The following is a 27,451-nucleotide window of genomic DNA, read 5'->3' as shown; positions in this document are numbered from 1 at the left end:
TCATGAATAAAACACCACATTCTGGCATGTGAAGAAGTAAAGAACTTTTCTTGGGTGTAAATCAAACCTTTGCCTTTGCACACAAAGAAAATTCTGAGGTGTTCTTTATCTTCACATGTGCATGATATAAAATAACCAGTGAGAGAATGTCACCACGTCTAAAGTAACCATGGTGAGGCAAATATTTAAATCCTTAAGTGAAAGCACTATTACCACACAAATACTATTAGTGACCAATAATTCAGCAATCTTAAGATTATAAACAAAGGATAATTATAGGCTGGATGTGAACCGCATTGCTGGCTGGAGCTTTTGTGTGGAATCTGCCTGTTCTTTGTACAGTCACACAATGGGACACACCTCTAAAAGTGGTTGAAAACAGCAAGTTTCAGATTGGTGACAGTAAAATTGTGAGATTAAGAGGACTGAGGTACAACTGGAGCAGGTTGAGAGGTTGAATGGGTGCATTGGAGGCTTCAACCCCTAAACTGGGAGAGTGCATTCAGCAGATTACAGGTTCTGAAGTTCAACTTCTGAAGTCTCTGTTGAGAAAAAATCAAGTTCTATGAACATCTACAGAAACTAAGGGATCTGGTTAAACCACCATTACAGCCAGTGAAGGTTTTACTATGCTAATATGCGCTTTTCAAAGAGAAATCTGTGTTACTATATTGCTTTTTGGCCATTGGACCCCTCTGCAGCAGCTGCAGGTATAACAAGAGAGCACTGAGCACTGTTTTCACAACCTAGCATGCCCCAGCTGCATGCTTACCGCATGCATTTGGTACCAAACCTCAGATCTGTTGTGCTGGCGCAGTTAAGAGTGTTATCCCATCCCTGACACATCTGACGAATAAGCGGAGTAAACGTTCTCACGTGTTTTGTAATGAAGCATTTGGTTTCTCTTTTTTCTCTTTGTGAAAAGAAACCAAAGCTCGAGGGGGAGTTAACAAATCGATCAACTGATTGTTACCTGTAAACGAACTACAGGTCAGCACAAACAACTGAAGACATGGAGACATTATACAGTGTCCTCGGGTTAGAGTGGATAGACTTCAGCAGCATTTTCTTATTCCTGTGTGTTTTTCTGCTCCTGACTGATTTTTTAAAGAACAGAGTGCCGAGAAATTTTCCTCCTGGACCCTGGGCACTTCCTTTCATCGGCGATCTTCATCGCATCAGACCTAGTAGACTTCACCTGCAGTTCGCAGAGGTATGACACTATACATAAGAATAATATGTTATATTAAACAAATTGCTGACAGGTTAAAGTAACACTCTAGTTTGACCGCTTTTAAAATACACATTTATTGTTTTCATTAGAGGATTAAACTTAAAGATTTTATGCTAAGTTTAGAGTTTAAGATGAAGACACCAGGCCTGCCCAATAAAGTCGCTCTGCCTCATTAACTGAATTGTACTGATACACTTTAAGTTACACTAATCAAATGTGCAAGTTATATTTTGTTATTCGATTCGCAATAGCTTTGTGCTTCTGTAGGTCAGACTGTTCATTCAGCAGTTCATGGAGCTGGTTTTATAACATTACCGACAATGAAATAATGTCACTCCTGCTTTGCTTTTGCAATCAAACACAAACATTTTTGCATTTCTCTGCGGTATGAGTGTGCTATGCGTGTGTAGTTCTAAATCTGCATAGCGTGTTTAAGTGTATGGAGGGCTTGGAGTGTCAATAAATACATTATTAAATATTTAATTAAATGTATCATTAATGAATTAAAATGTTAAATATTTAAATAACAAAAATATTATTAATTAATACAAAAAATAATTAAAAATGAATGAGTTATTAAATTCTTTAAATGATGATACTCGATTTTTAAGTAATTCTTTATATATGTAATTATTTTCAAATATATATTTTTACATATTTATCATGTTGGCAATCACCTTGCAGCATGTAAAAATGACCTTGGATTTAGCCTTAAGCATCATTTCATTTTCATTTCAGAACTGTAGCATGTTATTTATATCCATAAAAGGCAGGGGCGGCTCTAGAAGGGTGGCATGGGGTGGCAAGTGCCACCCTAAAATGATCCCTTGCCACCCCAAGTGCCACCCCAGTTTTGCATATGACGGTGTTGTTTATTAAAATAAGATAGCATTAACAGTTTTTATCGTAGTTACAGTCAACAGTGAATATAAATGCTAAAACTGAATATATTGGATAGTGTTCCACCCCTGCACCATTAACAAATGGTTCAGCCCATAGCAGGACCAGCTTTTTTCTTGTTTTCAGTAGCAAGCCATGCTTATGATTGTGCCAGAGCACATTTTAAACAACACCATGGGAATTTTGGATTTTACACAGGTGGTTGGATGTTACACTCTGGAAATGGAAGGAAGGTGAGTGTTATTAACCCTCCGTGGTCCACGGACACGCTGCACCTCCAAATCACATGACTATTTTAAGCTGACATAGCAAAAAGCTGCAGCCATGCTGAGTCTCTATTTCAGCCCACATTGAAAGTTCGGACTTTAAAGTTTTTACATTTTAATTACAGGCCAGTAAATCCAGAGTTATGATAATATATATAAGCCATGCTTTTTTTCTAAATACTGTCGTTACGTTTTTGTGTGTGTGTGTTTTAAGCATTTTCTAAGGACAGCGCGAAAACGGTGTCATGGTCCTGGGCCATGTGGGCCCAGTATTCTTAGTTTTCATGTATTTTTGTATTTTGTTCTTTATTTAGGCCATGCTTCCTGGGTTGATCTGTTACGTTGTTCCTTATGTGTTTTCCCTTCGTGACTCTTACCCCCTGTGTGCCCCTCTGTGTATTTATGAGCCCTCGTCTCTCTTTGTGCTTTATTCTATGTTTTCCCCAGCCCGTTATGTCTGCGTTCTCCCCGTGCTCTCTCTCCTCCTGTTTGAACCTCTGTGTACTTCCTGCTTTACTTTGCCCATCTCCCATCAGTGTTACGTTCACTCCTGCCGTGTCTTGTTATGATTATCAGTGTCACCTGTGTTCCCCGTGTGCATCCACTTCCCCTGATCATCCCTCATGTGTATTTAGTCTCTGTGTTTCGTACAGTCTGTGTCGCGTCGTCTGTGTTCTCACCTCCATGTTTTCACGGTCAGTCCTTGCAGTGATCATCATAGTCTGAGTTTTCTTAGTTTGTCGCAGTATTAGTTTTCCCAGTTTAGTTATAATCTAGTCACGCCATCCCTGCTTTGTTTGTGCACTTTGTCTTCAGCCATAATAAAGGCTCGCTTTCTGTTAAGTCCACTCCCGTCTACTCACTTGTGTATGCACCTGGGTCCATCACACACACCACCGCACGGCCTGTCTCTGCAGACCGTGACAAACGGTAAAGAAAGGGAAAAAAACACCTCTTTCCTATCGGTGGAAAAATGTACCATGTCGACCAATTTAAAAAAAAAAAAGTCAACATGTGGGATTTGGTTGTTTGGGAAGAGGGAAAAGTTTTGGGAATGACGGTAACGGCAGCGAGACAGAGCGAGTGAGGGAGAGTTTTTAGATGTGGGAGATTTGTGACGTTTAGTGTGGAGTGTATACTTAGTGTATTGTGTTGTCTTGTGTAGCTGTTCTGTTGTGTAGTCGTTTTGTTTTGTGTGTCAGTGAGGGCACTAATGAATGTCACTAAGGCACATTTGCAATGTAAACACTGTCACTAAGTAGAAAACCAGCAGAGTGATACACCTCCTGTTGTCAGGCCTGCAGGTTTATCCCTGTGCTGTTCTCCTCTGTCTTTTGGTGGACAAACTTTTTTTTTATTGGCACACATCATTTGTGGAGCATCTTATTGCAACACCTGATTGTTCTCTTACTTTAATTTTAGTAATATTTTTAAATGGTTGTAGAAAATGAAAAAAACAAACGGCAGGTGTATTGGCTGCATTTTTAGATAAATAGTTGTATATGTTTACAAAATGAACAATAAATGAACAATTTATATTTGCATTTCAAGTTATAAAAATTTACTCAACATGTCTGTGGGGTTTTTTTACAGTAAAAAATACTACTAGGATTTTAAGTTCTTTCTGTGATTTCAGATCAGTAATAGTACTATTAATAGTAATAATAGTACTAATGCAGTATGTCAGTGAAAAAAACAACTAAATTCAGTTGAGCTGAAAAGAATGATACCAAACAAGGCAAGGGGGAAAAAATAAAATGAAACAATTTGAGGGTGAAATACAAACCGAAACTCAAAAGGAGTCAAAAATGGCCGGTTGTATTTCAGACCTCAGTGGGTTAATCCAACAAATCATGAAAAATTAGGTTTAAATTTTTGTTCATGACAGTGCAGATTTCTGACATTTTGTGTAATTTAAGCTGTAACAATGTGATTGTTTTCTAACAAAAAACTGTGTGAAACTTAAGTTAGACTTGTGTTTGTAAATGAACCACCCCATGTTGTGTAGCTTTCTGGATTTTATACTTATTGGGCTACATATTTATTTATTATACAGGCTATACAGTACATAACATCAAAACTCACATGTTTTATGTAACTTAAGTGTGTAATTATGTGGACTACAGACAATAATTAAGTTATAGACTATATTTATTTGAAAAATGTGTATACTTACTGCATTTGAATCATTTTAACCATATGTAACCATCTGCATATGTGTTTGGGGGGAAAAAAAGGCTTTGATTTTGCCACCCCCATTTGATTTCTTTGCCACCCTAAGAAAATTTCTCTAGATCCGCCCCTGATAAAAGGTGAATTATAAATGCCTTGCAACCACCTGGCAGTGGGTTAAAAAAAAAGATCAAATAAACAACATCTACCACCAGTGTGATTAGGATATTGTAAATTCCTGCAATAATACAGAGAAAACCCCAGCAACCATCAAGCACATGGCAACAAACTGCATTTTAGCAGAACGAAATCTCAAGCAGCACCAGGCTCGGGGACGGGTAACTATCTGCCGCGACTGGTTTGGGGTGAGGGGATGGAAACAGTACGAAAACATAGCGTGCAAGAGAGTCAGAGATGAATAAAAACGAATGTTTAAATGCAAAGCGATGTATAAAAACACAGTTGTCATCCTCACTAACACACCTGTCCACTTTCTGTGTTCAGTTTGCAGAGAAATATGGAAAAATTTTCAGCCTTCGACTCTTTGGTGGAAGAGTTGTGGTCCTTAATGGCTATAAGCTTTTGAGAGAAGCGCTGGTACAACAAGGAGAAGATTTCACAGATCGTCCCGCAGTACCCATATTTGAAGACTTATTTGGGAATAATGGTGTTTTTTTTCTTTTCCTTTTTTCCCCCAAAAGAATCTCATTAGCAGCAATTAGACCAGCAGCATCAGTGTGTGTGTGTGTGTGTGTGTCCAAAGGTCTTGTGATGTCAAATGGGTATCAGTGGAAGCAGCAGAGGAGATTCACTCTTCATACACTCAGAAACTTTGGTCTGGGGAAGAAGACCCTGGACTTTTCCATCCAGCAGGAGTGCCAGTATCTCACAGAGGCCTTTGCGGATCATCAAGGCACACACAAACACACGCACACACACTTAGAAATTGCACAAACATCATTACGCAACAAGCCTTTTACTGCCTCGTATTCTCATTGTCTCTTTATTCTACAGGAAAGCCTGTTAATGCCCAGCCACTGTTAAACAACGCCGTGTCAAACATCATCTGTTGTTTGGTATTTGGGGATCGATTTGAGTACACTGATGAGCAGTATCAGTCTATTCTTAATAACTTTACCGAGATAGTACGTTTACAGGGAACCACAGTGGCACAGGTAACCTCCTTTAAAAAGGCAACAACATTTATTAATCTTATTACATCACAACATGTCCTAAATACATGTCATATATAGTTAAGTAACAAACATCACCTTATTGAATTCAAATGTCTTGATCTAAAATTTATTTTTTTTACTGAACATCCATAATTGGAAAGTGTGTTAGTAATTATCTAGATTAACCTTTAATTTCAGTGGTCACTGAAACATAAACTGAGTGTATAGAATCACCAAACTGAAATGGTTTGTTGACTTTGCTCCAAAATAAGGTTTTGAAAGATTTAATTTTTCCCTGGATGTTAGACTTCCTTCAATATCTTTGGATCTGTGGGATTCCCCAACACATGTTAATTCAGGATCCTTTTAGTACCACATAGAAATACACAAGTAGAAATGTCACAGTTGTTACCAGGCCATCATATAATTTGGTAACTGTCTTTCTGTTCTGTAGATGTACAACACAATGCCCTGGTTGGTGAAGTGGCTGCCTGGACCTCATCAGAAGATATTAACTTTAAAACGACACATAACTGATTTCATAAAAACGAAAATCAGAGAACACATAGAAAACTTTAACCCAGCATCACCGAGAGATTACATCGATGCCTTTCTCATAGAAATGGGAGAGGTGAGTGGTGTGCTGTGTTTTCCGTTTTGCATTTCAAATGAAATATGTCAACAGTTATTTATTCCTGTCTCTGCTAGAAGGAGGGCAGTGATTCAGTTTTTGATCACAGCAGTTTAAGTGCATGCACTATGGATCTGTTTTTTGCTGGAAGCGAAACTACAACCACTACTTTACACTGGGGACTACTTTACATGATCTTCTACCCTGACATACAAGGTGTGCATAATATCCACCATGCCTGCATACTGTGTAATCATCTTGCCATCACATATTGATTGCAGGTGGAATGAGAATTTTCTCCCCAGTTAACTGTGCAGCAGACAACACTCAGTTATTATGGCTTTTAAGTTTTTTTTAAGTCTCACTCATTTCAGTTTAGTTTTAGTTTTTTAGTTTATTTTCATCTTAAGCTTTATTTTTAAACTTGTTTCCTGTTTTCACTCCGCAGAGAGAGTCCAGGCTGAGATCGATGCTGTGATTGGTTCATCCAGACAGCCGTCTATGACTGACAGAGAAAACATGCCCTATACTGATGCGGTCATCCATGAGATCCAGAGAATGGGCAACATTATCCCCTTCAATGTGGCCCGCAGTGCAAGCAAGGACACTGCAATTGATAAGTACACAATCCCAAAGGTGCACAATCCACTAATAATTTTAGTGCCTTTTATTTTTCCAAGTCAGACTTTCTGGCTTAGCATTTTAAACCTCCAGGAACCAACCCAACCCCCCAAACATAAAAAGCAAATAAATACACAATACACAAATAAACGCCAAAACGAAACAAACAAACAAACAAACAAACGGACAAACTGTTGAAACAAGGTGATTACCACGTCCTTTCTAAGTATTCAGGAGATCCTACACTTGCTCTTCGACCTCAGCTTTGTTATTTGTCCATTTTGGACTGTTGTTGATACTTGATGATGCAAACATTGTTTATTTTTTTTGAAGTTGCACAAAGTTATAACTTTAATTAAGTAGCTGTTCACTCTAGTTCATACTAGTGTTTCAAGTATTGTATGGGAAGACAGAAATCATGTGTTTATGTGAGCTTGAACCTGTAGGTGAGTGAGTCTTTCGAATATTGTTCAGAAAATGATCTAAATTCCTGATAAATTAGATGCATTTATTATTAACTGTGGTTATTGGCTAAAATATATGGAAATGGGATATTTTGTGAGATTTAAATAAGAACAGAATGCAGTGATTTGTAAGTTTTATAAACCAACATGTAACAGAAATATATTAGAAAACATGTCAGATGTTTAAATTGAGATATTTTACTATTTCATAAAAACTATCAGCTTATTTTGAATCTGATTACAGAAACATGTCCTAAAAAGGTGGGATAGTAGAAGAGTCATGAAACAAAAAAATATCTAACAAATAAAACTCAAGACTGCCTAACAGCTAAATTCCTATATCAGAAAGGATGGGACATTTTCTCCAAAAAAGTCCAGCACCAGGTCTCCTCAGTTTGCAAATGAGTAAAAAAAATGAGTAAAAAGATGATATAGTACACAGTGGTAAACACGGTGTTGTCCCAATGAATTTTATTAGTTTAAATATCTGATATTTTCTCTTTCTTCTGATTTTATTTAATTTTTTTTATTTATTACACTTGTTACGACCTGTCTAGGGCCAGGCAATAACATGAGTGAGGCACTCGCTTCCTCCCCAAGACCCAAGCAGCCACAGCAAACAAATCCGTTTGTTATAATGTGATTTATTTACAATGTGGAAAAAAGGAACAACAAAACGGGAGTGTCAACACTTCAGGGTGAGCCAAGGCCAAAACAATAAACAAAACAAATCTACACAAATCCCGCACCCCTGCCCTTACCAAAACAAAACCCAAAAAATAAAGACAGAGTCTGAGCTCCTTAACTAATTCAAAACAGGAGAAAACGGGTGATCAAAAGAAACGGCAGCTCACCCCTACCCACTCCACTTCCACAACTTCTAAGCCGCACTGCAGCCAGCGGCTGCCACAGGTACACTGCTGGATCATGAGGAGAAACGCAAGGACCTCTCCCGCCATAGCACTCCAGTCTCCTTTTAATGGGCAGGTCCTCCAGCTGGGACCAGTCACGTCAGGGCGGTGTATCCACGCACCAATCGGAGCAGGGCCCTGGCACAGCTGAATTAACATAAAAAGATACATCACCTGCACAAAACAAACACATGAACATGCAAGTTCGTAACACACTTTTGATTATTTTACAATTTTAGCATCTCAGTTTTTTGTGTCATACTTCTTCAGGGCACCATAATCCTGGCTACACTTGACTCGGTCCTACATGATGAGTCAATGTGGGAAACTCCACACTCTTTCAACCCCGAACACTTTCTGGACCAGGATGGTAAATTTCGCAAGAGAGAGGCCTTCCTTCCATTTTCTGCAGGTTAGTTGGAAGTCAAAACCTTTTCTATTCTAAAAAGAGCAAAATGAAAAACCCATACTATGTCTTTCCTTGTAATCATCTTGCCACCACAATGTCTTTGTTTGTGCAATATTAATCTGTGATAAAAGTGACTATTTTATCTAACATAATAAAACTGTATGCTGTGTATTCTCAGGTAAGCGTGTGTGTATTGGGGAACAGCTGGCCAGGATGGAGTTATTCCTGTTCTTTGCCTCCCTCTTTCAGAGGTTTTCATTCTCTGCACCTGCTGGAGAGCAGCCCAGTCTGCAGTTCCAGCTGGGAGGGACTCGCTGTCCCCAACCTTACCGCCTCTGTGCTGTAACACGTTAAACCAGCAACTATGACAAAGTGAAAATGCCTGATTCTCAGCTTGATGAATCACTGTTTTATCACATTTATTATCTAATACAGTATCTACCCCTCTGTATTTTTCATATCTCATAGTGTGTGTAAAATGGGATTTGTCATTTTTGTTCTTGTCAGCCGGTATACCAGTTTTGATAAACTTTTACACAGTGAATCTTTTATATTCAAGTATACATTTTAATGTTAAACCAGCTAAAACTGAGATTAGTTTATCCTTTCATTCTGACATTAAAGCAAGTGAAAGCATGGACTGAGTCCCTTTGCTGGCTAACAATTTCATAGTATATGATACCTGCCTGTTCATTGCTTTTACAATTCTGAATTCTGTCATGTTATGATGAGAAAAGCTTGTTTCAAAGAAAACATTATAAAAATTTCCACTTTATATGAAGGCTTATAGAATACTTGACCTTAAACAAATAGTAACTCTGAAAATTTGTCTCTTCTGAAGCTTGACTTTTCATATCTCTATATCAGCATGTACCCAGTCAAAGTTTTTTGTTTTACCTGAACTGTGTTTGAAGTGAGAAAAATCTAGGGTGGCAAGGGATTCTTGAGTAAAAGTGTTATTGCCACATTTTAGAAATACTTCTCAAAACCAATAATTTAAGCTGTATTAAAATGAGCAGCAGGTGTGCCATGATGGTTGCAGTACCAAAAGAGTATCGAATACAGGGTATAAAGGACTTGATTTGCATCATGACTTCTTTGCTGTGGGGAGTGTTTGGGTGCAACTGGGCATCCAAATTGACACCATTAAGTTTAGGATTTTGGTGCAAGAAAGACCTCTGTACCTCGGGAGTATTGCTTCTGTTATTAGCTCAATAAGATGCAATACTTGAATGATCCTTTAGAAATTTGGAGTTCTGATTTTACAATTAGTTTTAAGATTTTATTGTGGACTTTTAAAGCCCTCTCTGAGCTTCCACCAAAGTGTATTTTAATCTGACATCGTACCTGGTCATAAGGTCCTCAGCCAAAACTCTGCTGGTCGTCCTATATTTTAGGTGAGAAACGATGTTACCAGGCTTTTTCTGTCAGGGAGCTGACAGCGAGATCACTTTTATCTTTTAAATTCCTCTTAAAGACAGATTTTTATAACCAGGCTTTTTCACGAGTTATTTTTATCATTTCTGTGTTTTGAGTTTTGAGTTATTTCTATGTTGTCTTTTCGCTTCATCAACTTTTTCATTTTTAATGTACTTTAATTTGATCATTCCTAATGAATTTAATTTATGCTGTCAGCATTCCTGTACATGTAAAAAGCCAAACCAAGGTCCTTTCCACCAGTTGGAGACAAGCTAACAAAAAAAAAGGAATGGTAGCCGAGTAGTACAAAACCCAGGGTGGTGATCATGAACATTTCTTTTATTTACAAAGAGCAGGATTGCAGGATTGCTCTCCCCCCGCTTCAGGACACCTACACCAGGAGATGCCGGTGCAGATACTGAAGGACCCGTCCCATCCTGGCAACAAACTGTTCCAACTTCTGCAATCTGGTAGAAGGTTCCGCATCATCCGGGCAAGGACAGAGAGACTCAAGAGGAGCTTCTATCCCCAAGCCACCCGGGCCCTAAACAAACACACACATCCGCCCTCTCACATCATCTATAATTGACTGAGACAGGACTCTCTTCCAGACACTCTAAACCAAGGCACAATGTACATTCCAAATTCCTTTAATTTTAAATATGTTTATATTGCCTATTCTGTAAAATAGTCAGATGTCTATTCATATTAATGTACAGAATTCACCTGCTTGCTGCTACTACTGCACATTCACCCAATGTATATAATATATATATATATATATATATATATATATATATATATATATATAGAGAGAGAGAGAGAGAGAGAGAGAGAGAGAGAGAGATAATGTTCTTCCTCTACCCCCCTCCCATTTCTGCACATGTCGAGGAGCGTGTCAGGCTACATTTCACTGTGTGTTATACTTGTATAACTATGCATGTGACAAATAAAGAACCTTGAACCTTGAACCTAAAAACAGGCCCAGGCCTTAAAAAACAACAACCAGAGATAGTCCAACATTATACACATAGGTGCAACAGTCTTAACACAAAGGTTCTAGGATTATGTCAGTAATAACCGGTTATGTCTCACTGAGAACGGCTTTTATTGGATTTAACGCCTCCTCTACATCTGGAACAGGTTCCACAAACAATTATTTCCTTCTGCCCTTGAATATTTTAATATTTTATGGCTATCACTGAATTCTCAACACATCAATAAGCAGAGGCACACCATTTGGGAGCATTCATGCATCTATAGTTAGGCAGTATACTGTATACTGCTACCTTGGAATATTATATAATGTGTATAAGTAGTACTGTTATTTCTAGTATTGTATTTCTTTGGGTCTCTTTCACAGCATGTCTTTGTCCTGTGTTCATCCCCTCAGCGGTCATGGCAGACGACCATCCCTCATGCTCGTTGACTGTCATTGAAAGGACTTAAATTGTGTAAATAAAGAAACGAAACTCAGCTGTGTTCTTGGAAGCTATATATTTTGTTTGTTTTTTGGCCCGTCCATGGTTGTGAAATGGTATGAAGTAATTGGACGTTGTTTACATACTGTATTTTTTCTTTAAAAAGTGGGTAGGCTGTGCTAGTGGCTTATATTTCTTTGTTTCACGCAGGAAATAAACACTTTTCGCTCAAACACTGATATTGACACTGGTGAAGTAATCTGTATTTAATTCGTGTAATAATGTTGCACATGCGAAAATACAACCCCTCCATTATCAGCTTTTATTTTGAAGTCCAGATGCGGGAACACGAGTCTTTCCTTCACCTTTGTGTTTAAGGACCCATTTGTCTGATCGCACTTTGTTTCGTGGTAGCAGCACAGTTAAAACACTACAGTAATCCAGCATTCAACATTAAGAACTTTAAATGGAGACATTATACAGTGTTCTTGGCTTTGAGTGGATAGATGGAAGGAGCATTTTAATATTTCTCTGTGTTTTCCTGCTGTTGAATAATATTTGGCAGAACAGAGTGCCGAAGAACTTCCCACCTGGACCGTGGGCTCTCCCGCTTCTCGGTGACATTCATCGCATCAGACCTGACAGAATACACCTGCAGTTCAGAGAGGTACGAGCCCTGGGCTTCATTCTTATCTTTGTATAATCAAACAAGACACACTCAGAGAATGCAAACCTCCACCCGGCAGTTCATTCTCTGGGTAGTATTTACTTTGAAGTGAATATTATTTTATTTTTACCATATTGATTTTTTTTGTTGTGGTCTTTTTAAAAGTACAGTAACGTTCACATGTGCTCTCAAGCACCAGACGTTTTGATCTCACCACGGTTGTATATAGGTACAGGAACACGGGCGTTCACCCCATGGAGGGTCACCGCTCCTCTCCAGCTCCGAAAAACAACAACCAGAAACCCCTCCCACACACTCATTGGCTTTTCCTGCAGCACAACCAAACCTCTCTTAAAGAAACAAAAGTGAATAGAGATAGTCAATAAGGTTGTCCGTTACAGTACTTACTGTAAGATGCAAGTGCAGATGGTAGTGCAGTAAAAATCAGATGAAGGTAGCATGGCAGAGACTTACTTTAATTACACAAACATTATGTAGGAGTAGGTAATGGAAAATAGGTATTGATTTTTGAAGAACTGCATATAATAATAAGCTTATTATGCAATATAAAACAACATTATGTTTCTAACTAACCATTCTCTTTCTCTTGATAAAACTTTTGTTAAAGATATAACACATTTTAGGGTCAAACTGAAAGGAAGACAGATGTAAAATCTAAAAGTGAGATCAGAGGTCAAATATGACAAGATATTTAGATTCAGATGTTAAAAATACATTTTATAATTGCGCTATCATGTTCACAAGCAGTGTATAATTGGATGTAATAGTTACTAAAATGACCTTTTACCTTTTTGAAGTAAAGCACAAGAAGTTCGGGCAAGCCCTTATTTAAAACTCTTGCAATCATTGACTCAGTGAACTTTATCTAAAGTTGCCTTTATTCACACAAGAGAGAAGCTTGGGTTCTACGAGATATAATATTAGTGAGGCAGCATTGCTCAATATTCTATTATCTGCAGTCACTACGGATGTAGAAGCAGTATTTATTCTCTGAGTACTGTTGAACCACAACATCTACCTGCTGTCTTTGTTCAGTTTGTAGAGAAATATGGAAACATTTTCACCATCAGAATCTTTGGTGGAAGAACCGTGGTCATTAATAGCTACAAGTTTGTGAAAGAAGCCCTGGTCCAACAAGGAGACGACTTAATAGATCGTCCCACCGTACCACTGTTTGAAGATTTATTTGGGAATGAAGGTTCTCTTTTTCTCTTTTTCATTAAAAATATATATATAGTTAGTGTTTAATACAGCCAAATCAGGGCTGTAAGCGAATGCTTGTTACATTCAGTGTAATTCGGTGTATTTGTGTGTTCAAAGGTCTTGTGATATCAAATGGTTACCCATGGAAGCAGCAGAGGAGATTTGCTCTTCATACACTCAGAAACTTTGGTCTGGGCAAGAAGACCCTGGAGTTATACATCCAGCAGGAGTGCCAGTATCTCTCAGAGGCTTTCACAGAACACCAAGGCATAAAAAACATCTGTGCTATTTTACTGTGAAAGAAATTGCATTTAAAGATCACCACCTTTCTCTGTGATAGAGCCTAAGTTATGAGGCTGATTGGTACAATTCAATAGAGTTTGCTTGCTTTGTTATGACACGGGGTCCTTCTACCCCGCATTTTCTGTCTTCTTTTGCAGGAAAGCCCTTTAATGTCCAGCTACTGATAAATAATGCTGTGTCGAATATCATCTGCTGTTTGGTGTTTGGGAATCGATTTGAGTACACTGATCAGCAGTACCAGTACATTCTTCATAACTTCAATGAAGTTATGCGCTTACAGGGAAGCATGTCGACACAGGTGAACCTCTTCCTACCGTGCTACATCATGCACAAATCATATTACATCACGATTTACAGAAAATACACAAGTTGCATTTTAGCGTCTTAAATAAATGTACTTTAATAATCTACTGTAACATCACAACTTTCTTAAGTCAATTTCAGTTTTAGTGGAGTGTGCATCCCGGAGTTATGTTTTTGGGAGAACAGTCTCCTGTCAAAATTTCTAATTCCAAATCAGTTGTGAGGAGCCAAAACAAAGACTGACTTAAAAAAAACACTAAAGGGCAGAGATGAGGTAACTAAGGCCTGGAAAATATAAAGCCCACAGAGATAAACAAAATCTCAGAGAATCAGCCTTCCTGACCTCAACCTATCTCATCAAAACAAAAAACAAACAAATGTTTGCTGAATTTGCCCTCAAATATTTTCCCTCTGGTTTATATTTCTACCATCAGCTTTGCTGCTGTGGAAATCTCTGTTAGATTTTAATCCAGAATTCTTTGAATGCACAGCCTCATATGTAGCGCACACAGACATATGAATGTTTATTCAGTCATTAAAATATGGTTTATTCTATCTTCCTATTGTGTAGATGTACAACATAATTCCCTGGCTGATGAAGTGGTTACCTGGACCTCATAAGACAATGTTCACTCTGACACAAGTGATAAAGGACTTCATAGATATCAGGATCAAAGACCACAAAGAAACCCTTAACCCAGCGTCACCGAGAGACTATATTGATGCCTTTCTTATAGAAATGGCAAAGGTGAGTGTTGTGCTCGATCTCCATCATGTTTGTTCATTTTGGTCTTGTAATGCAAACTGAAATATAAGATATTTTAATTTCTGCTGCTTGGACCGTTGATAGAACGAGGAGAACGATTCAAGTTTTTCTCTCAGTACCTTACACGCTTGCACCATGGACCTGTTTTTTGCTGGAACTGAAACTACTACCACTACTTTACGTTGGGGGTTGCTTTACATGATCTACTACCCTGATATACAAGGTATGTATGCAGTGTTGGGGAGTAACAGAATACATGTACCGCCATTACGTAATTAAAATACAAAATATGAGTAACTGTATTCTGTTACAGTCACCTTTTAAAAAGGTGGTATTCAGAATACAGTTACTTTGTTGAAATAAAGGGATTACACGGTGGTCTTTTCCTGTTTCATATTTTAGGCTATGCTCTCTCTATTTTTGGTAATTCCACGCTGGTGGAAACCCAAACAAGACATGCATTAAGAGGCTCAAATGCCTGTGTCTCAATTTCGTGTCTCATAATGACGTGAAGAAATATTTTTAAAAATGATTTAAATGAAGGCAACAGGCAAAGCGTTACAGGCATTGCCCTAAAGAATGTAGCCTAATGGGCACTGTAGTCCGTGCTGCTGCAGGGAGAACGGACGGCCATACCCGTTATCGTCTGTGAGCACGAGGGAGGCACAAAAAGGAAAGTCGAAAAGTGCGAGTTGTCACCGACCAGAAACGGGAGATGGAATCATGTAAATATAATAATACCCACTGCAGCCAAAAAGAGTGCTTGACGAGCCCAGTTGTAAGTAACCTATTAAGACTTCACTGTACACTGTGTTTGTGTTTTCCTCTGAAACAATAAGTTCAGTTGGAGCAGCCTTTCAACGCCTCTCTCTGTCTCTCGCTAGCAAAGTTGACCCAGACAACAGAGTAAAGCTAGTTTTCAGCTACGAGCCCGACACGGAACCCGACTTATTAGCCAGAAGTTCTTTTACTCGCAACTTCTATCATGATAAATGACCGATGTTAAGATACCAACGTTATCTTAACAGCCGCAAACCTGTTTTATATACATGCAAAATAGTTTTCTATACGAGATCGCTGCAAAAAGCGCAGCCTTACCTAATGTCCACCCTACTGTTTCTCATTTATATTAAGATTTAAAAATCTAGTTGGTATTGGTATGGCGAGTAACCTTCAGTAATAGTAGTAATAAATCACACAGCAATAGGACATTCATGTAGTTGTAAAAAAGCATGGTAATATATTAAGCAATCCAAAGTATTCAGAATGCGTTACTCTCATTGAGTAACGTAATTGAATACGTAATAAAATACATTTTGGGGCATGTATTCTGTAATCTGTAGTGGAATACATTTTAAAAGTAACCTTCCCAACACTGTATGTATGTAATACTCAACCGTATTGTGTATTTTGTCACGTCAGTCTTGTAGTGGTAAATGAACTGATTCACCCATTCACACAAACACTTTTTTTTCTATGCTTATTGGTGCTTTCTAACTAAAATTCATACACAGTCATTGGAGAGAAACTTGGGGTTAGTATCTTGCCCAAGGATACTTAGCGTGCAGACTCGGGCAGCCAGAAATCGAACCACCAACCTTCCAATCACCAGATGACAATCTTGTAATTTTGGGGGCATTTTTAGCATGCTTCAAATTTTTGTTTTGAGTTTGGATTCCATTAATTTCCAGAGTAGATCTAATTCTTTAACTTAGTTATTGTTTCCCAAAATGTGCAATTTCGTTCTTTTTTAATTTTTTTTAATAAAAGGGAAGTAGTTATCAGAAAACAAAAAGTCCAGCATATGTATTAAATATACAATATAAAAACAGCATTTTGTAAAGATTGACATTTATTTTGACTTTCCACCTTTTAATAGATATATGTTCGAATGTCTCGTTGCTTGTTGTGTTGACAAAAGTTAACAAATTCATTCAATGTCTTGTTCATGTTTCTATTTATATTTAGTAGTTTAATAAGTAGTCTAATAATCCAATATTGGTATTAATGACTTGGAATGTCTTTTTTTACACTCACTTTTAGCTTCTCATTTAGTGTTAGGTAACTGTAATAACCTTGATACACACTCTGATTGTGTCCTGTTTTCACTGTGCAGAGAGAGTTCAAGCTGAGATCGATGCTGTGGTCGGTTCGTCCAGACAGCCCTCTGTGAGTGACCGAGAAAACATGCCCTATACTGATGCTGTCATTCATGAGATTCAGAGAATGGCCAACATCATTCCTCTCAATGTGCTTCGTATGACAAACAAGGAAACTACAGTGGATAAATACACAATCCCAAAGGTACAGTTTAGCTTCAAAGGTCTTCAAAAGCAGTTTAGCCTATGACTGAGGGCAAAATTCCCCTTTAATAAAATGGAATTTCAATTACTTTTACTTGAAATTGAACTGCAATTACATTTACCGACAAATACTTAAAGGTATATACACTAGAATAAGGTGGTAACTAAAAAAGGAAATAATTTAAAAAAAAAATACTGTAAGTATATTTCAGTACACAGTGATATTTTGGTAAAATTTATCCTTTTCATAATAACACTCATCTCCCCAAAAATAAAATGCATTTATGATGTAAGATGGGGAAATATTGTTTGGTTTTCCTCAAAATTGTTAAGAAATTTTGTAGTCCTAAAAATTACTTATGTAATACTTTACTTTCTGTTAACCTTTATGAGTACCAATTTAGATGTTTTGTTTGTTAGTTTGTCTTTCAATTTTAGTATCTCGGTTCGTATGATTATTTTGTGCAGGGTACCATGATCGTGGCTACTCTGGACTCAGTCTTACATGATGAGTCAGTGTGGGAAACTCCGCACTCTTTCAACCCTCAACACTTTCTGGACAAGGATGGTAAATTTCGCAAGAGAGATGCTTTCCTTCCATTTTCTGCAGGTTTGTTGTACATTAAAGCCTCTTGTACTGATTTAGCCAAATGGCATGCATCCTTAGTTTGTTGCAGAAGTGTAGTAAACTCTGCAATATAGTGAATGTCTTGTAAATTGTTTGAATAAAACCCATTTCCTATTGTTTATTCTCAGGTAAGCGTGTGTGTCTTGGAGAACAGCTGGCCAGGATGGAGTTGTTTTTGTTTTTCACCTCCCTCCTTCAAAGGTTTTCTCTTTCGCCACCTGCTGGAGAGCAGCCCAGTCTGGAGTTCCAGTTGGGGGGCACGCGCTGCCCTAAACCTCACCGCCTCTGTGCTGTACCGCGTTAAGCCATCAGCTATGACAAACTGAAAACATCTGTTTTCCATCGCATTACCTGCTAAATAATTTCACCCTTACAGCATGAGTATCTTATCATTTTTATTTTTTCTTCTTCTCACCATGGAGACCATTCCCCTGAACCATTCAGTCTACTGTATTCAACAAGTAAAAGTGTAAAGGTTTACAATATTAAACTACAACTTTTTAAGAGATCTCATTTGACTGCCTATGCATAGAGTAGAGTTCTTGTTGGGTAGATAGCTTGTACTGGAAGGACTGTAAGGTGCTAGTTCAGGTTTGCAGCTACCACTCCCCGGAGTGTCGGCCAGAACACTGCTCAAGGCCCGGATGAATGTTCAGAAGGGAGACAATGAAGACACCGAGGATAGTGCAGACTCTTGTATTGACTTCACACAGTTGAAGGTAACAGAGGTTGTCAGAGGAGCAGGTATTGCATACAGGTTTAGGTGCGTGGGCATGGATGTGTGTGTGTGTGTGTGTGTGGTCTCTGCACGGAACAGAAAGAAAATGCTACATTACTAAAGTGTTCACAACAATATCTCCAGAGTACATCAACATAAACACAGGCAGGAAATAAACTAACATCCCCTTTAATACCATAGGCCATATATTACCCATGACTCACACGTAGACCCCCTGAGAGAGCTAACCAGGTACACAGCTATACCCAACCACACGGCAGGAAAGTTAGCTTAGCTTAGCTTAGCACCCGCTAGCGGCACAGACAGAAACATAATCATTTCCCCCCTAACCTTGGTTACAGTCCCAAACACATCTTATTATCACATCCTCACACATCACCAACTTACGTTGCTCATTAACGCACACTTCTCACGGGATAACCAATTCTCTGCCAGTAATCTGGAGCAGAAAAGCTCAGGTGCTTTGCCCACGTCTCTCCCTGGACATAGTCTCTCATACAAAGCGGTGGGGTGACCTCTACTGGCCACTCTAAAAACTACAGGTGAACTAACAACTGAACAGAATAAACCCATAACTACGGGGCCTTTTGTACAGCCGCCCCCAAATGTATGAAGTACATTTGCTCACAACAAAAGGCAATTTTACAAACAAAGTTACGGTGATTGTCCTTTGCCTTCGTCCGGGAGGGCAGGCAGCACCACCAGCCTCGCCACAGGTCGGGTGAAGGTCCGGTCCTTCACCTTGATGTCAGCAGACCTGATGTGCCCGTCGGGACTGGGGTGGACTTTGGAGATGCAGCCCACGAGCCAGGAAGCACGAGGCAGCTGAGGATCTACGATCATCACCACCGAACCTTCTGTGACATCTGCGGGGGATGACCGCCATTTCTGCCGAAGCTGCAGGCTTGGAAGGTACAGCCGGACGAATCGAGACCAGAAGTGGTCAGCCAGCACCTGGGAGTGCTTCCACCTCCGGCGACTCAGGAGCTCTTCTCTGGGGTAAGCCACTTGAGGAAGTGCTCCGTCAGGCCGCCCCATCAGAAAGCAGTTGGGGGTCACTGGATCAGGATCACTGATGTCAGACGGGACATAACCTAGTGGTTTGGAGTTCAAGATGCCCTCCACCTCCACAAGGACCGTGTGGAGGACCTCTTCTTGAAGGGGTTGGGATCCTACTGTAGTGTAGAGTGCCGTCTTGACAGACCTAATCTCCCGCTCCCACACTCCCCCGAAATGAGGAGCCGCTGGTGGATTGAAGTGGAAGACGATCTTATGGGGAGCCAGGAGCTTCTGCAGGTCAGAGGTCATGGCTGCAAAAGCTGCTTGCAGTTCCCTTTCTCCCCCACGGAAGTTGGTCCCTTGGTCTGAGTACAGCTCAGCTGGAGTTCCTCTCCTGGCAATGAAACGGCGAAGTGCCATTAGGAAGGCATCTGTATCGATGGAGGTTAGGACATCAAGGTGGACCGCTCTGATAGTTAGGCACTTAAAGATGATGCCCCACCTCTTCTCCACACGGCGCCCGATTTTGACCTCAAAGGGTCCAAAACAGTCCACGCCTGTCGAATAAAAGGCAGGTTTGTAAAGGCGGAGGCGCGCAACTGGCAGGTCCGCCATCTTGGGAACAGTTGGTCGAGCTCTCCATCTGCGGCACTCAAGACAGGTCCTTTGAAAACGCCTAACTGCTTCCCGGCCTCTCAGGATCCAATGAGTGCGCCGAATCTCCGCAAAGACCCTCTCTGGCCCTGGATGGCGCAGGCGACTGTCGACGTCCTGGATGAACAGGCAGGTGACTGGATGTGTCGGATCCAAAACTAAAGGATGGGAGCTGGTAAAGGCGAGATCTTCAGAGCGGCGAAGACGTCCACCTACACGGATGACCTCATTCTCGTGGTCGAACTCAGGGGATAGTGCAAGGAGACGACTGCTGCGACTGATGGATTTCCCCTGCTTAAGGAGTCGATACTCCTCAGGGAAGCTCTCCTGTTGAGCTTCTCTCAGGACATCCATCTCTGCTCGAACATAGTCATAAGCCGATGAAGTTCCACCGCCTCTGGCCGCCCCATGCAACTGCGTAATAGCCGCTTCCAGCAGCTGTGTCCAGGTGTCATATTTGCTGAAGTTCGAAGTGGCGGGGTCAAAGGTGGTAGAAAATCCACAAAAGGTCTCTTTACGGAGCTCAGATGGGCCTGGAGGCTCAGCCAGGGTGCCACTTGGCTCTGGAGGCCACTGTTCTGGACCTAGGAGCAGGAAAGGAGGCCCTTGACTCCATCTATTGGGTCTGGTGAGCTCGAGAAGGGACTTCCCCCGGGTTATATCATCTGCGGGGTTCTGGGCTGAGTCCACATAGCGCCAGGTGTGCGAGTGAGTTAATTCCTGGATCTCAGCCACGCGGGTGCCGACGAAGACCTTGAAGTGGCATGACTGGGACCTCAACCAGGTGAGTACAGTTGTGGAGTCAGACCACAGCACTATTCTCTTTATGTCCAGAGTGAGCTCATTTTTAAGGAGACGGGAAAGATGAGCTCCGGAGAGGGCACCACACAGCTCAAGTCTGGGCATGGAGAGAATGCGTTTAGGGGCAACACGGGAGCGAGCCATCAGGAAGGCTAGATGTGAGCTGCCATCACCTGTCACTGTTCTCATGTAGGCCACTGCTCTGCTCTGACGCATCACAGAATATGTGAATCTCTCTCTCACTAACTGACTCCGTGATGTGCTTTGGGAGATACGGGCGAGGAAGCAGGACTTGTGCAAGGAACGGCAATTCCTCTTCCCAGGTTTTCCACTGCTGGAGTAGTTCTGGCGGAAGCTGCGGGTCATCCCATCCCCTCTGCTGATCCCAAAGGTGCCTCACCAGCATCTTGGCTCGGGTGGTGTACGGTAGGATAAAGCCCAGTGGGTCGTATTGGCTTGCGAGAACCTTATAAATATTCCGCATAGTGGGGGCGCCATAACTGATTTTGCGGTGTCTGTAACCCAAGGTGTCCGTGGGAAAGTGCCAGCTAAGGCCCAGAGTTGGCTCAGAGGTGTCTGATTTGTCTTGAGTGAGCCAAAGTTCTGCACTTGTGGATCTGAGGTCTTCAGGTAGGTGGCCAATGGTGCTGGGTTCATTACTGGCCCACTGGCGAAGGACAAATCCAGCAGAAGACAGGAGGGCTCTTAGCCTGTCCACTAGGTCCCGGGCTTCTTCAGGGGTCGGCACGCTCTGGAGAAGGTTATCAACATAGAAGCACTGTCCCACAGAGTGACGTAGCGGATCATCTCCTTCCGTGTGGTCCCTGGCGTGGCGCTGCAGAGCAAAGGTTGCACAGCATGGGCTGCAAGTTGTACCGAAGGGGAGGACCTGCCATTCATAAACGGCCACCGGTTCCTCGGGGTGTAGATCCCGCCACACAAACCGCAGGAGGGAACGATCTTCGGGAAGAAGGCGAATCTGGTGGAACATACCTTTAATGTCACCACTGATGGCTACGGCATGCTCTCGAAAGCGAAGGAGGACACCAAGGAGCGATGCGCTCAGGGTGGGCCCAGGTAGAAGATGTTCGTTGAGGGCTTGGCCTTGGAACTGGAACGAACAGTTAAACACAAGGCGATCTTTGCCATTGTGGCTAACAAGGTGGTGAGGGATGTACCATGACTCATCTGCATGAGCAACCTCAGAGGGGGGCACCTTAACCACCGAACCGGCCTGGACCAACTTCTCTATCTCTGCCCGGTAGACCTTAGCTCGTTCTGGATCTTTCTGGAGCCTTCTCTCCACACTTCTCAAACTGGGAACGACAGCGTTAGGGCTAGCTTTAAGGTGTGGCATGTTCTCGCGGCGAAGGAGGGGGGTGGCATAGCGTTGGATGCCCTCGACATCTACACGAACTGTCTTCTGCTCTAGCAGGCTAACTGCATAGTTATCTTCTCTTGAACGGGTAACCACCTTGCCTTCTGGCACCGGGACAACATCTACCTGCCATAACTTCTCTACATGTTTGAGTAGCTCACTCACCTGGGGAGGAATGGCGGTCGTGAAGAGGCACTGTTGTGGCAGCGAAGAGGAACCTATAAGGCTGGAGGGACCCTGTAGTGTCCACCCTAACCTGGTGCGCATAGCGGCGGGACCACCCGGTGGACCAAGACGGACAGCTTCAGTTGGAGTGATGAGCTGTGGGTGGTCACTGCCAATCAGAAGGAGAGGTTTGACCTTCTTGAAGGACTGGAGAGGCAGGCCTCGGAGGTGTCTATACTTCCGCTGCAAGGACTCCACCGGGTAGCTGTGCTCGGCTAGGTCGATACGGGTGGCGGTGAAGGCGTTGCGGACTTTGTACTTCAGCTTAGGTTTGCCACCAGGGGAGATCTCGAATGAGACACATGATCCTTGCAGAGTTTGCACATCTTGCCTGATAGTGCGCAATGGAAGTGTCTCTGGGATGCCTTGAAGGTCAAGCTTCTGGGCAGCGGTGGGTAGCAGCATAGTCCTCTCTGACCCATCATCCAAAACTGCGTGAGTGCTCAAAGTCTTGCCATTATGGTGAAGGATGACTGGGACAACCTTTAACAGGACTTGGCCGCTCTCTGTAGGACGATCGAGGTACAGGACGCCCGTAGGATTCTCACCTTCTCGTGGGGGAGCAGACACTGAGCCATGTGGCTTTAAGAACTTCGAATTCACGTCGTGAAGGACCTGCAGATGACGACCCTGACACAGGCTGCAGGGTTTCTTGAGGGTACACTGTGCTGCCTGATGGGAGCGTGCGCAACGCCAGCACCTCTTGTTAGTCTTTATCCAGTCTGTGAGTTGTTCGCGACTCAGTTTGATGACCTCCTGACACTGACTCAGGTGATGGGCACGGTTATCGCAAAAGGCGCAGTAGGGTTGCTGCCTAGCTTTGTTTGGAGTGGTACCTGGTGACCTGGGTGAGCTCTCTGCACTGTGAAGGACCGCAACAGAGCGTCTGCTTGGTCTGACATCAGGCTTCTCCCTGGTGATCGCTGGGGTGGGCAAGCCGTCATAGTCCTGACACCAGGATTCGTACTTTAACCAGGTAGCCAGGTCATCCAGGGTGTAAGCCTGACCAGAATGGTTGTACATGCACCGACGGAAATCAGCTCTTTGCTCTGAAGGAAGCTTACTAAGGAGTCGAGCCACATGGGAGCCACACTGGAGTTCAACCTCCCCATCAGGGCCTAAAGTCTTCAGCATGCCCACGAGCGACTGGATGTGGAGAGAGAATCGCTCAAATGCGGCTGCATCCCCTCGGCGGATGTCAGGTGAGTCCATGACAGCAGCAATTCTTCTCAGGGCAAGCTGGTGGGGCTGCCCAAGCCTGTCGTTAAGAGCGTTCATAGTGTCACTGAAGGGCGTGGCAGAATGGAGGTAAGCGTCCGCTATCAACTTTGCTTCCTCCAGGTGTAGATGATCTAACAAGACTTGGTACCTGAAAAGCTCTGAACTCTCCGGGGGCAATAAGTTCTCTAGCGCCATCTTTAGACGAGCAAATTCCCCAGGATCACGGCGTGAGAGCTTGGGAATGCTTGGACGAGGCCCCCTGTAGGTCAAGAAAGGAGTAGATGAGGACGGGGATGGAGTTGGCAGTGGTTGCAATGGAGGGGGGTGTGCTCTCGGAGGCGGCGCTGGAGGGTAGGTGATCCTTGGCTGAGGAGAAGTGAAACCTGGCCTAGATTCATGTGGGGGGATGATCTGACTCTCCTGTGCAGCCATAGACTCCCTCTTCAGATCCTGGAGCTCTTTCAGCATCGTATCGATGCGGTCCGCAACTGGACCCTGGCTGGAGACAGACTCCTCCTTGAACACAACAGGAGGAGGTGGTGGAGGCCAGTCCTCTTCCTCTTCAGCAGGGGGTGGCTGGAGATGAACAGCAGGGGCTCTGGGCGGTGGACTGAGCTGCAGACTCTCTACACGGTCCAACAACTGCAGCAAACTAGCATGAAGGGCCTGGACATTAGCCAGCCCAGCTTTCATCTGGTCATGCGACTGCTGGAACAGGAACCTTTCACGTTGTATATCTTCTAATTCTGCTCTCAGTGGTGTGACATGACCGTGTGAGCGGTCATCAGAGGGGTCAGACGGAGGATGGTGGGAAGAACGGGTGTCGCCTCCTGTCTCACTTTCCTCCTGGTAACCTGCACCAAGCCCGGGAAAGTCAGTCTCATAAGCTTCATAGCGGAGGGGACGCCGTACATTACGCCGTGGGCGCGCACCAAGAGCTGAGAAGTTCTGAATATCATCCATCTTGTTAGGGTAGAAGCAGCTTACATCCGGCTCGAAGGACCATTAATGTTGGGTAGATAGCTTGTACTGGAAGGACTGTAAGGTGCTAGTTCAGGTTTGCAGCTACCACTCCCCGGAGTGTCGGCCAGAACACTGCTCAAGGCCCGGATGAATGTTCAGAAGGGAGACAATGAAGACACCGAGGATAGTGCAGACTCTTGTATTGACTTCACACAGTTGAAGGTAACAGAGGTTGTCAGAGGAGCAGGTATTGCATACAGGTTTAGGTGCGTGGGCATGGATGTGTGTGTGTGTGTGTGTGTGTGGTCTCTGCACGGAACAGAAAGAAAATGCTACATTACTAAAGTGTTCACAACAATATCTCCAGAGTACATCAACATAAACACAGGCAGGAAATAAACTAACATCCCCTTTAATACCATAGGCCATATATTACCCACGACTCACACGTAGACCCCCTGAGAGAGCTAACCAGGTACACAGCTATACCCAACCACACGGCAGGAAAGTTAGCTTAGCTTAGCTTAGCACCCGCTAGCGGCACAGACAGAAACATAATCATTTCCCCCCTAACCTTGGTTACAGTCCCAAACACATCTTATTATCACATCCTCACACATCACCAACTTACGTTGCTCATTAACGCACACTTCTCACGGGATAACCAATTCTCTGCCAGTAATCTGGAGCAGAAAAGCTCAGGTGCTTTGCCCACGTCTCTCCCTGGACATAGTCTCTCATACAAAGCGGTGGGGTGACCTCTACTGGCCACTCTAAAAACTACAGGTGAACTAACAACTGAACAGAATAAACCCATAACTACGGGGCCTTTTGTACAGTTCTCTTTTTTCACCTACGTACCCTACTGCGTAGTACCTTCACTGTTTTTCTTTACGGTACCTGTTCTGACCTGGGCTTCATCATCAAGCAAAAGTTAACAATGACTTTGTCTTTTTTTCTGTTTGCTTTGATGGTGACAAATTTTTGAAGGTGTTCTGCTAAAAGTGTTAACCCATCTCTTAGATTTCCCAATTTCTTTAAGAACATAACAAATCACTTTTTATTCTACAGTAGACTCTATATGATGTAACCTAATGAGCAGGTTGCTTGAATTTGTAAAATTTGTAAAAAGCAGGTTGCTTTTTCAAGCAACTTAAAGAAGTCCAGACGCTTTTCTTTGCAAGCTCCTTTGACTAATGAGCAGGTTGATTACCAACGATCTCTTGTCACTCTTAAAAAAAAGGGCCTTTAAAATTCCCAAACTGTTTTGAGAAGTATATAAGTTTATGTTTATTTGGATATCAAAGGGATGCAGACAAGCCATGCAAAGTAGGTGGTGACACCACTCATACTTTTCAATTAGTATGAGTGTTTTTATTTTTCATGCCACTGCTTGTTATAAAATGCACAATGTCATAAATAAATGGACTTTCTACATATGCTTGCCTTTTTCATTATGAACTTGTATGAGCGGTGTCACTTTTAGTGTTTGCCTTGGCAGAGGGAAGTAATGGACTGACAGCTATCACTGACAGATTGTAATCACCCTACCTACAGATTGTAATCACCCTACCTCAATTGTTAAATAAAGTTATGTGGAAACATCTGGACTGATGCATTTATGTTTAAAGAAAATATTTTAACCATAATTTTCAAGCCTGTAGGTTAGAGTCATTGTCTTAACACTGTGTATAAATATAACGGTGCTTGGTGCTGTTTGTGGTTCAGTGCTAGCTGCTTTAAACTTTTTTATGCATTTGTTTGGCAAGTGAAAGGTTGTTGGTTCAGTTTGAGCAAGAGACAGAAAGCCCCTTTAGGGATGCTTCAGAAAGAATATCTGATGTTAAACGCCCTCAAACATGGAGCTTCTACTGTGGTGAGCCTTTGTGACAAGAGAGTAGATAAAAAGTTTAAATTTTAAAAAAATATTCCACTCAACAGATTTCTAGGAAAACAGTCTGCTTCCATGACCAACTGCCTTAAGTTTGTCTGTCGCAATCTGCACATGGAGAGTGGTGAGGACCCAAATGCAGACAACTGGAAGGCGAAAGTAAGCGTTAACAATCAGCAAGCCATTTATTTTAGGCAGTACGAGACTGAAAACAAAAGCCAAAAGGAAACTACAACTAAACACTAAATCCTAGGAACAGATTCTTGTTCAATATCACTCACGCACTGTGGCTGCATTTGGATCCTCCTCCTCTTTCCACTGCCATTGCAGATCGTGACACTTTAACTTTGTATGCAAAGCAAATTTTGAAAAATTTATAGTCTTACACTTGAGGTGTTCTTTATCTTTACCTTCAATGTCTCTGTCCAGAAAAAATCAGTTTCTAGGAACATCTACTGAAGCTGAACACATCTGGTTAAACCATCTTTCAGCAAGTGAAGATTTCACTACGCTAATATCAGCTTTCAAAGAGCAATCTGTGTTACTGTATGTTCCTGTGTTCTACTTCCACTCATCTATGATGTGATGGATTTTGATGAGAATCTAAAAATTCCACCAACTGCTGTAACTGCAACATATTCTGTTTGCTAAACACATTTTTACAAAGAAACTAAGTGCATGAAATAAAGTGATTTACATATGCAGATTCTGCAGCATTTAAATAGGGGATATTTTATTTTACACCCTCTTAAGAAAAGTCATA

The 27,451-nt window shown here is 41.9% G+C and overlaps 2 protein-coding genes across 7 annotated transcripts; both read left to right on the top strand.

The window, feature by feature from the left end:
• The first annotated feature begins 774 nt into the window (after positions 1 to 774).
• LOC147301125 (cytochrome P450 2J2-like) lies at positions 775 to 10,952 on the top strand. 5 transcript variants are annotated; one of them, XM_086282317.1, is made up of 11 exons: positions 779 to 990; positions 1,117 to 1,213; positions 2,333 to 2,367; positions 5,077 to 5,239; positions 5,336 to 5,485; positions 5,587 to 5,747; positions 6,202 to 6,378; positions 6,456 to 6,594; positions 6,827 to 7,014; positions 8,645 to 8,786; positions 8,962 to 10,952. In XM_086282317.1, exons 3-11 carry the CDS (start codon positions 2,341 to 2,343, stop codon positions 9,135 to 9,137), a joined length of 1,323 nt encoding a protein of 440 aa, XP_086138443.1. In that variant the 5' UTR covers positions 779 to 990; positions 1,117 to 1,213; positions 2,333 to 2,340; the 3' UTR covers positions 9,138 to 10,952. The 5 variants fall into 5 exon arrangements, with proteins under 5 accessions (XP_086138444.1, XP_086138440.1, XP_086138442.1 ...); XM_086282318.1 differs by lacking the exon at positions 2,333 to 2,367 and having other exon boundaries at positions 775 to 1,213; positions 5,077 to 5,213; positions 5,336 to 5,466; XM_086282316.1 differs by lacking the exon at positions 2,333 to 2,367 and having other exon boundaries at positions 777 to 1,213; positions 6,459 to 6,594.
• A 1,031-nt stretch (positions 10,953 to 11,983) lies between these two features.
• Positions 11,984 to 26,412, top strand: LOC147301124 (cytochrome P450 2J4-like). 2 transcript variants are annotated; one of them, XM_086282323.1, is made up of 9 exons: positions 11,984 to 12,290; positions 13,347 to 13,483; positions 13,632 to 13,762; positions 13,955 to 14,115; positions 14,692 to 14,868; positions 14,971 to 15,109; positions 17,003 to 17,190; positions 17,658 to 17,799; positions 17,946 to 26,412. In XM_086282323.1, exons 1-9 carry the CDS (start codon positions 12,090 to 12,092, stop codon positions 18,119 to 18,121), a joined length of 1,452 nt encoding a protein of 483 aa, XP_086138449.1. In that variant the 5' UTR covers positions 11,984 to 12,089; the 3' UTR covers positions 18,122 to 26,412. The 2 variants fall into 2 exon arrangements, with proteins under 2 accessions (XP_086138449.1, XP_086138447.1); XM_086282321.1 differs by having other exon boundaries at positions 11,988 to 12,290; positions 13,347 to 13,509; positions 13,632 to 13,781.
• Positions 26,413 to 27,451: the final 1,039 nt, after the last annotated feature.

This window comes from Aulonocara sp. 'chitande type north' Nkhata Bay, linkage group LG23, assembly GCF_057382095.1.
Source record: "Aulonocara sp. 'chitande type north' Nkhata Bay isolate Kocher_YH1m ecotype deep benthic linkage group LG23, A_spYH_male_GT1.1, whole genome shotgun sequence".
NCBI classification, from domain to species: Eukaryota; Metazoa; Chordata; class Actinopteri; order Cichliformes; family Cichlidae; genus Aulonocara; species Aulonocara sp. 'chitande type north' Nkhata Bay.
This window is presented reverse-complemented; position numbering and strand designations above follow the sequence as displayed.

Bases quoted from the DNA above. Each gene is read 5' to 3' on its own strand.
- LOC147301124 (XM_086282321.1), top strand. From the start codon at position 12,090: ATGGAGACATTATACAGTGTTCTTGGCTTTGAGTGGATAGATGGAAGG. The intron at 14,869-14,970 runs GTGAGTGTTGTG...GACCGTTGATAG, and splicing joins TTCTTATAGAAATGGCAAAG to AACGAGGAGAACGATTCAAG. The intron at 17,191-17,657 runs GTACAGTTTAGC...TATTTTGTGCAG, and splicing joins ATAAATACACAATCCCAAAG to GGTACCATGATCGTGGCTAC.
- LOC147301125 (XM_086282314.1), top strand. From the start codon at position 1,013: ATGGAGACATTATACAGTGTCCTCGGGTTAGAGTGGATAGACTTCAGC. The intron at 6,379-6,455 runs GTGAGTGGTGTG...TGTCTCTGCTAG, and splicing joins TTCTCATAGAAATGGGAGAG to AAGGAGGGCAGTGATTCAGT. The intron at 7,015-8,644 runs GTGCACAATCCA...ATACTTCTTCAG, and splicing joins ATAAGTACACAATCCCAAAG to GGCACCATAATCCTGGCTAC.